Here is a 10,057-nt window from a genome sequence, read left to right on the forward strand (position 1 = left end):
TTTGTTTCACTAAAATGAACTGGCTCATAAGAATAACTTGTTTTGTGAATCATTTGTTTTTAGTGTACATTATTTTGCAGTTCACAGTCAGTTTATTGCATCACATCCAATACAGTAATTTAAATACTTAGGGTAGGCAACTTTTACTATTTACTAATAGTTCATGTGACTTCTGATCAAGTATCTTTTAAATTCAAAGTATAACACCATATGTGTATCTGGTCCACAGGTTTGAACTGATGCGGATGTGCTGGCAGTACAACCCTAAAATGCGACCTTCTTTTCTGGAGATCATCAACAGCATAAAAGAGGAACTGGAGCCGCCCTTCCGGGAGGTTAGCTTTTTCTACAGTGAGGAGAACAAGCCCCCCGACACCGAGGAACTGGACATGGAGGTGGAGAACATGGAGAACGTTCCACTGGATCCTGCTTCCACATTGGCCCCCTCCTCTCAGGGGAGCACAGGAGCTCAGACCCAGAGTCCACAACCGCTCTCCCCAGCTCAGGGGCCTGGGACACCAATGGGGTCCGCCCTAACCCCCTCCACCTCACCGCCTTCCTCCTCAGCCTCTCCAGGCCTGGCCTTAGACATGCACTCAGGACAGGTAGCAGCAAACGGGCCAGTGGTGCTGCTGGGGCCGGCGTTCGATGAGACGCAGCCCTACGCACACATGAACGGGGGGAGGAAGAACGAGCGAGTGCTGCCACTGCCTCAATCATCGGCCTGCTGATCATGACTGCTCAGTTTCCCTCTACTCCTCACACAGGGTACCCACATTTCCCTCGCCCCTTTGTCTACATGGTCATATGTGTTTTTTCTTTAATTCTCAAGAAGTCAAAACCCAGGGGTGACCGTGGAGTTGGCAACCAGATGGACGGTGTCCTTCCTGAAAGTCAGTGGATCATTTTGTTCAAATGATTTCGAATGATTGAGGATGTTTCGGGCGATTGGTAACAGAAAAAGCCTACAAAAGCTCTTGCAATATTTAAGTTTTCAGCGCAAACCACCACACTAGAGAGCCCTAGCTTTCACTTGTGTGAAAAAAAAAACTGTTTTAATGTTTTCTAAAGGAAGAAAACCTGCCAGTTCATTGTGAAACAGGAGAGACAAGCATATTAGCCAGCAAGCCCAGCCTGTGAACGCTTTCAGGGTGCATACCAATGTGTTTCTATACAAAAATACACATTTCCCTCTTCAGCGCAAGTACATTTCTTCCTCTAAAACTGTCACACATTTCTCTTTCACGATGGCGCAAGACTTTCTCAGCTGCGATCAATTGTTCTCAATCAGTGATCGGTCATCTTACTGGTTGAATCCACCCTTCTACTTAATCAAGGGTGTTTGTTAGAGAGTGAGGTGGGCTATTTTGAAACTGCCAAATTTTTGCCAAATCAAATTTCTTTTTTTCTTTAAAAAAAAAAAAAAAAATGTTATTTATCATTACATCACCCCCCATCCACAGCCGATTTTTCAAGGTTGCACTTTGAAGTAGCGCAATCGAGGGACTAAGCTCTCATACTGTCTTTGATGGGGGATTTCTGGACCTCATCTTTTACAATCAGCTTGAGTTTGTAAATCCTTCCCCTTTCCCCTTTTTATATGGATCTGATCTCTGACTATTGCATGGCAGTTCCTGCTGCACACTCCATCTGTGAGCTGAGCCTCTGTGAAAGTGATGTCTCAAGTCAAAAGGAAAGAGCACGGCACTAATCGTGAAGGTGAAGAGATGCGCCGCGGAGAGGCGTATATGAATTATAAGGGATCAGCTCGGTTATGAAGCAAACTGAATACAGGGGCTTCATCTGTTTCGACATCTGTTTTGTGAGATAAGTGAGGCATTGTACACAGCAGGTATTTTTTTAGACTAGTCATTAGTCTCTCTGTACAAATCATATGATTCTGAGAAGGGTCTTACAGTTCTATGTTAGACCACAAGATCATTTACACACAAATCATTGGTTTGAGTCACTTTTGATAACTTTTTTACAGTTCTGATGTTCACCTCTTTGTCTGTACAGAAAGAAGCTGCTATTTTTTTTTTCTTTTGTGGGTGTTATATATATATATATATATATATATATATATATATATATATATATATAAATCCTTCAGGTTTAATATTTTATGATATCTCCACTACAGTCCATTTTCTTATGCTTTATACTCTTCTTGCAAAAAAAAGAGAAAAAATACAAAAAAAGAGAATAGCAATTTATTTTTATTTTTTCTCCCTAAGAGGTTGTCTGCATTGCCACATGTCCATTGCCTTGTGTTTAACATTTCTCTATATTATTATTATTATTATTATTATTAATTACAACAAACTCTTTAGCTCTGCATGTGAACTTTAGGCACCCTTGATACAGTTGTCTACCACTGCACCTACTCATGAGGTGCAGCTCAATCTCAGGTTAATGTTACAGTTTTGTTCTCCAGACATCATGTTCTCATCAGATGATTCCTCAGCTTTTTTAGTTGCTGGCCTCTCCTTACAGTGTAGTAAACCGTACAGTATGTCAGTGTCCGTGCTCATGCCTCCTGCCAGGCATTGTCATGGAATTTTTCATTTACATTTATTTACCCTTATAGACTGTTTTTGTAACCCATTCATGTAATTGAATAGCAACTAACAGGGCTAATTGGGTTGTCTTAATTTCTCTCCATATGCCAACCAGCCTGTATCACCTCCAAACAAGATGCATTCATAATCTCTGTAATCACCTCAATTTTATAAATCCAAGCAATGAGCACTAAACTTCCTGATGAAATATGCCATCTGTAACCAAATAAGAATCGGTTCAAGTTCAGAAAAGTGATCGGTTTCTTCAAAGATTGCTAAATAAAACATTAGGTTTCCATGGCTAGTTGGCTTTAAAAAAAAAAAAAGTTTAGTTTTGAAGAATTTCTCCATGTGTATTTGGGAACGTTACCCAGGACTTATTTATCCTGTCTTAGAAGGTTATTTTCCCCCTTGGAAGGGGTATTTATTTAATTTCCTTTTTTTTGTGTGTGTGATACCAGTTGAAATCACTGTACAAATGCCCTTATGATTTAGTATAAAGTCTGATTCTAGATGCATTTTCCATGATGTCATGACTGGGGGACTTTCTTTTTTCATTTCCTTCAGCATCTATCTACCTCATTCTCTTTTATTTTTAAATGTGTAAGTATATGAAATGATAAAATACATCTCGCTTTTTTCTGTAGAGGACACCTTATCATCCTCTGTCATGTCTCTTGATTTAAAAAAGAAAGAAAAAAAAAACTTTTTAAGCACCACAAAGTACAAGCTGCCAGGAATGGAGAGAGAGGAAGTCATGGTGTGAGCTAAAATGCCTATGGGATTCCTAATGGCGTGTCTGTTGCATCCCTTATCACATGCCTGGCAATGCAAAAATCACACTGCTTTTGATCACACTGCAATACTGCAATAATCGTGTTAAAATACCTAATTCACCAGATGGTTTCATCATGACGGACCTTAGAGATAAAACTTATAAAAGTTATTTGCTCTCAGCTATCAGTGTTTTTCTTTTGCATTTAATATTCTTCAATAAAAACTGCTGTTCATAAAGGTTTAGGAGAGCATATCTTAAAGGGTTAGTTCACCCAAAAATGAAAATTCTCATTTATTACTCACCCTCATGTTGTTCCACACCCGTAAGACCTTCATTCATCTTTGGAATACAAATTAAGATATTTTTGATAAAATCCGATGGCTCAGTGAGGCCTCCATTGACAGCAAGATTTAACACTTTCCAATGCCCAGAAAACTACTAAAGACGTATTTAAAACAGTTCATGTGACTACAGTGGTTCAACCTTAATGTTATGAAGCGACGAGAATACATTTTGTGCACCAAAAAAACAAAATAAAGACTTTATTCAACAATATCTAGTGATGGACGATTTCAAAACACTGCTTCATGAAGCTTCGAAGCTTTATGAATCTTTTGTTTCGAATCAGTGGTTCGGAGCGTGTATCAAACTACCAAAGTCACATGAACCACTGAAATTTCGAAACGTTTCAAAACACTTATGACGTAACGAAGCCTTGTTTACTGAAATCACGTGACTTTGGCAGTTTGACAGACGCTCTGAACCACTGATTTGAAACAAAAGATTCGTAAAGCTTCGAAGCCTCATGAAGCAGTGTTTTGAAATCGCCCATCACTAGATAATGTTGAAAAAAAGTATTCTCGTCGCTTCATAACATTAAGGTTGAACCACTGTAGTCACATGAACTGTTTTAAATACATCTTTACTAGCTTTCTGGGCATTGAAAGTGTTAATTATCTTGCTGTCAATGCAGGCCTCACTGAGCCATCGGATTTTATCAAAAATATCTTAATTTGTGTTCCGAAGATGAACGAAGGTCTTATGGGTGTGGAATGACATGAGGGTGAGTAATAAATGACATTATTTTCATTTTTGGGTGAACTAACCCTTTAAGCAATGAATGTGTTTTAAAAAAAAAAAAATCTCCCATCTAGCCATGTATATGCTAGCAAAAAAAATATCCTCATATTGAGCAATGAGAGCAAGACTCCATTTATGGTTTTGGTTACAAAAAGGTTGCAGCAGGACAAAAAAAAAGTCACATGAAGTATTATTCATACTTTTTACATTAGAATATTTCAAAAAGTGCAGCTGAGCTGTACAGGATTGGATGTAGAACAGATAAGCCAACAAAAAACATGATTTGAATACGATGCTGTCATTGAAAACTGTACACGATGTTTAAGTTTCCATTCGTTTAAAGGATCTTATTTTTAGTAAAAACTCATTTGCAGCATCAATGGAGATCATGGCCCTGGACTTCCTGTTTCCCAGCATGACCTTCTTAGACACACTGTGCTTTTGCACAACAATGTCAGTCTCCTACATCTGTCAATAGCCTATAACTGAGGATGACTTTAATACACACTGATAACTATACCTGGTTCATTAAGTGAATCTTCCTTCTCTTTTCCTGCAGTCTACTCTAATACCTTTTGGCCAAAGCATCTAATGATTGAATGCATACAACACTTTCTCACAACAAACCAGTGGATTTTTTTCCCCTTCTCATAAACCTACCTGGAAAAAACATTCCAACTGATTTGTTTGGTCAGATGCACTCCACATAGCGAGTACAATATATAAAGGGCCAATTGTCACCGTATTCATCGACATTATTCTCTAGTGGGAGAAAGGGCTGTAGTTTTGCCTCTCTTTTCTACTGCTGCTGACAACATGCTGCTTTACAGAGACTACAAATAGTCTTGCCAATAGCATTGGGTGGGTGGTGGATCTAAGCAACATGCTTTCTCTCTCCAAACAACCGTTAAAAACAGATGGGTCAGACGATTAAATTGCAAAGAGGATTCAGAGAAAGTCATGGTCTTACAACCCCTGGCTGTTCTGTTTCATGGCACTTAAAATATTCTTTGACTTTAGTATTTTGGATCTTTTGAACTCCAGGGGTTGGCTCTTGTAGGAAGAGACCTGAGGAAGAGGCACATTGTTAGAAAAGAATATTCTGTGTGGTACAAGACGATCGAAATAACCATTCTGTAAAAGCCCTTGTGCTTGTATTGTTGCGTATGTATATGGGTGGGAGTGTATCACATGTAGATGTAGTGATTAAGATTTTGATGTGTTTATAATGGGAAAATAATAGATATCACTATTTATTTCTGCTTCTTTTTTTTTCTTTCTGTAATGAATATGGACAAAAGCATTGGCCTGTTGCAAAGTGAATGTCAGTTTTCATTGAATGCTGCCAAGGTTCCTTAGTTACCAGTAGGTTACAGTTCTACAGAAACACACATACACAAATAGGACAGCGATGTCCAGTAGATTACGGGTAGTCATGACACAGAGAGAGAGAGAGAACATGACTAGAATTTAAAATAAAAAGAGACAAGTTTACAGTAGTAATAGCTTATGTTGCAATGAAAGTTTTCTGCAAACCTGAAGGTAGACTGACTGATTTTTTTCCTCAACTATCATGAGAACTATTATTTTATTATATTTCTTCATAATGCAAAACCTCAGGTTTAGAAAAGATGCATGTATGCATTTTAATTGCAATAATGAGCTTGAGGTTTTACAGACATCATTTCCCAGGCACTGTTGTTTCTGCTTGGCATTCCGACAAATTTCAAAAGGGGCCTTGAACTACTGTACTGAAGAGTTTAATAACACTTTATTTTCCTTTCACACAAAAAAAAAGAAAAGAAAAATGAAAAAAAAAAGGAGAAAAATGAAAAAAAAATCTCTGTGTCATTGCATTGATTGGTAGAAACGGTGAAACGGCTTGGCTGGTACTCGTCTTCTTGTAAGTTATGTATCTAAGGCCTCCTGTTTTTCAGTTTTCTCCTCACCTCCAGTTGAGATGGTAGACTTTTTACATGCCATTGGCTTAATGTATATCTGAAGAATTTTCATGTATTTTCTTTTTTTCTTAAATTTTGAATTAAAAAATGAATGAGTCTGAAGACTTGTGTCAAGTGTCACTTATTAAATTTCCACTATGTGATCTACATGATAGGATTATGTTTTATAGAGGACATTTTCTTCAGTGTTTTCTACCTGTGTGCTGTGTGCACGTACTCTGAGGTTGTGTGTTCAGAGCTGCCCAGCTGGCGTAACAGAGTGTGGATGATGGTCTGGAGTTGTGGTACCAGTCTCTCTGGGCTTGCCAGGCTGCCTGAGGCTGGCACATGGATCAGCACAGCCCTTCCCTGCCCATGGTGCAGTGAATAGTAGTATACAAAATCACACAGGTACCTGCAGGTTGTTAACTTGATGTTAGTAATCATATGCCATTTTATCATTAAAACAATGTTATGAGAAAATTCACAAATGAAGAGGAAAATAAACTTTGTTGAATTTGCAGTACCAACAATTTTATAGGACCTTAAAGGGTTAGTTCAACCAAAAATAAAAATTCTGTCATTAATTACTAACCCTCATGTTGTTCTACACCCGTAAGACCTTCGTTCATCTTCGGAACACAAATTAAGATATTTTTTATTAAATCCGATGGCTCAGCGAGGCCTGCATAGATCCATAAAGGTACTAAAGACATATTTAAAACAGTTCATGTGACTACATTGGTACTACATTGGTTCTACCTTAATATTATAAAGTGATGAGAATACAGATTTTTGGAAAAGTCCATATAATGGAAGTGTACGGGACTTCCGAAGTTGACACTTGAAAAACCACATAAAGCAAACATGACGTTAAGCCATACGACCCCAGTTGAATCGGTGTCATCTGAAGTGAAAAATCTTTGGGTGTTCATCTGCAGAAAGAAAGTCACATTTATATCTGGGACAGCATGAGAGTGAGTAAATAAAAGAATTTTCACTTTTGGGTGGAGTATCCCTTTGAATCAACATATTTTTACAGATAACTTATACAGATAATATATATATATACAGTGGGTACAGAAAGTATTCAGACCCCCTTAAATTTTTCACTCTTTGTTATATTGCAGCCATTTGCTAATATCATTAAGTTCATTTTTTTTCCTCATTACTGTACACACAGCACCCCATATTGACAGAAAAACACAGAATTGTTGACATTTTTGCAGATGTATTAAAAAAGAAAAACTGAAATATCACATGGTCCTAAGTATTCAGACCCTTTGCTGTGACACTCATATATTTAACTCAGGTGCTGTCCATTTCTTCTGATCATCCTTGAGATGTGTTTGATTATACTGATTGGACTTGATTAGGAAAGCCACACACCTGTCTATATAAGACCTTACAGCTCACAGTGCATGTCAGAGCAAATGAGAATCATGAGGTCAAAGGAACTGCCTGAAGAGCTCAGAGACAGAATTGTGGCAAGGCACAGATCTGGCCAAGGTTACAAAAAATTTCTGCTGCATAATCCTTAAATGGAAGACGTTTGGGACGACCAGAGCCCTGACTTAAACCCAACTGAGCATCTCTGGAGAGACCTAAAAATGGCTGTCCACCAACGTTTACCATCCAACCTGACAGAACTGGAGAGGATCTGCAAGGAGGAATGGCAGAGGATCCCCAAATCCAGGTGTGAAAAACTTGTTGCATCTTTCCCAAAAGGACTCATGGCTGTATTAGATCAAAAGGGTGCTTCTACTAAATACTGAGCAAAGGGTCTGAATACTTAGGACCATGTGATATTTCAGTTTTTCTTTTTTAATAAATCTGCAAAAATGTCAACAATTCTGTGTTTTTCTGTCAATATGGGGTGCTGTGTGTACATTAATGAGGGAAAAAAATGAACTTAAATGATTTTAGCAAATAGCTGCAATATAACAAAGAGTGAAAAATTTAAGGGGGTCTGAATACTTTCCGTACCCACTGTATGTATATATATATATATATATATATATATATATATATATATAAGATATTTTCAAGTTTTATCCATTAATCAAAATGCTACTTTACTTGTCTATTACCTCCCAGCATCTCTGGAGTAGATGACATCAAGTCCCATATTTTTTAAATGCTTGCTAAGGGACCTCATGTCTATGATAGAGTCCAGTCGTTCTGGTCCTCCCTCAATACAGCAATGATGAACAGGGCAAAGACCACTCACATCTCTGTCTTTGTAGTAGTGGTTCTTGCCTGTTTGCTCCAGTGTAATGCCTTTGGCTCCTGGGGCTATGCCCAAATGGATAACAACCTGCCCATCACAGGGAGAAAATGTCTCTATCATTATTTTGTATCAAAAGTAAAATGTTTTAGTTTTAAGACACATCATCTCAAATGATGTAAACTTCTCCTTTATACCCTCTAGATTTTTTTTTATTTTTTTTTTAATAAAGCATCTCGTAATCTCTTCTCTGTTATAAAGTGTTTCATCAACACCTAGTTTACGTATAAATATTTGTTTGTTACCTTTGGAGTCATTGTTTGCCAGATATGATCAAGGACTTGTTGTGATTTTGCATAACTGACAGGAATCTCCATAATATGGACATCTATGCCCAATCCAAGTCCTGCCATCTTCAATCCCTGTTCAAATAGCAAAGTGTGCCCATAGTGTCCATCTTACTGACGAGAATTTGTAACGACTTAACAGCATGTGTATTCCTAAAGGAACCTGAAAATTGGCTGTTTATTAAATGGTAAGCTACAAAAAAACAAAAAAAATACAAAAGCACCATTAAGGTATAGTAAAAAATTATGTTCTTCATGGAAGAAAATGACAAATACGGGGTTCCAACGACATGAAGGTGAGTAAAATGTTCATTTTTGGATTAATTATTCCTTTAATTTGGCCAGATTGCTCCAATTTAATTATAATTAGTTATATAAAAGGGTAAAAAAATTGCAATGTTTTACTAGTAGGCCTACCTTAGCTGCCTCCCAACTTGGATTCACTACATATTGTCGGAAAGGGGCAAAACCTAGTAAATTAGAAAAATAAATAAATATACGGCATTTGACATACATAAAAGTAACAGAGCTAACTAATTGGGCAACACCAATAACACGTTCTTTAGTATATTTAACGTTACACAGCGACACCATTTTAACTGCGACGCAACTTTCGCTCGACGAAATAAGTGCTGAATACGTCAGATTGCCGACCCAAAATAAACCACCTACCTGTTACAACTACAATTTCACTAGCAGTGTCCATCGAGATGAGGTTTTATTAAATTAAAACACTGTTTACCACCTTTCTCGTAACTGAGGACGAAAGTAACGATGCTGTGCAACAGTAATAGGCTATATAAATGTCTTGTATAGGCCTATAACCGAAAGTGACTCTTCACGCAAATGAGGCTGTGAGGCAGTGCATTGTCCATTTTTCTCCACATGGGAGAGCCATCTCATATCCCATCATAGAGCTAAAGACGCACTCCTTCAAACATCTCACTGAACGGGACAGAATTTGTACAACCTACCATGGCGAAGGACTAAGTCATGAATATTAATTAAAGCGGAGTGACGTTGTTAAGTAACCTTACGCGAGCGTCCAGTCAGAGTCACATAAGCTAATTAATATTCAACTGTCTCGCGCATACTTGCCAACGGCTGTTTCAGCAAAATCACTT

At 37.8% G+C, this 10,057-nt stretch overlaps 2 protein-coding genes across 3 annotated transcripts in view; one reads left to right on the forward strand and one right to left on the reverse strand.

The window, feature by feature from the left end:
* The window catches only part of igf1ra (insulin-like growth factor 1a receptor), a 113,493-nt gene extending 107,011 nt beyond the window's left edge, over positions 1–6,482 (forward strand). For both annotated transcript variants that reach the window (XM_051871460.1, XM_051871459.1), the window contains exon 21: positions 230–6,482. In XM_051871460.1, the coding sequence (XP_051727420.1) occupies positions 230–731 (502 nt within the window). In that variant the 3' untranslated portion in view covers positions 732–6,482. The remainder of the gene's footprint in view (positions 1–229) is intronic.
* Positions 2,064–9,987, reverse strand: pgpep1l (pyroglutamyl-peptidase I like). The gene is made up of 5 exons (XM_051871470.1): positions 9,606–9,987; positions 9,351–9,403; positions 8,892–9,008; positions 8,450–8,676; positions 2,064–6,774 (listed from the first exon to the last, which is right to left on the reverse strand). Exons 1-5 carry the CDS (start codon positions 9,637–9,639, stop codon positions 6,573–6,575), a joined length of 633 nt encoding a protein of 210 aa, XP_051727430.1. The 5' UTR covers positions 9,640–9,987; the 3' UTR covers positions 2,064–6,572.
* Between the last annotated feature and the right edge of the window lie 70 nt (positions 9,988–10,057).

Source organism: Ctenopharyngodon idella, chromosome 18, assembly GCF_019924925.1.
Source record: "Ctenopharyngodon idella isolate HZGC_01 chromosome 18, HZGC01, whole genome shotgun sequence".
Taxonomy (NCBI): Eukaryota; Metazoa; Chordata; class Actinopteri; order Cypriniformes; family Xenocyprididae; genus Ctenopharyngodon; species Ctenopharyngodon idella.

Bases quoted from the DNA above. Each gene is read 5' to 3' on its own strand.
- pgpep1l (XM_051871470.1), bottom strand. From the start codon at position 9,639: ATGGACACTGCTAGTGAAATTGTAGTTGTAACAG. The intron at 9,009-9,350 runs GTAGGCCTACTA...CTATTTGAACAG, and splicing joins CAAGTTGGGAGGCAGCTAAG to GGATTGAAGATGGCAGGACT. The intron at 8,677-8,891 runs GTAACAAACAAA...TGTGATGGGCAG, and splicing joins GGCAAACAATGACTCCAAAG to GTTGTTATCCATTTGGGCAT.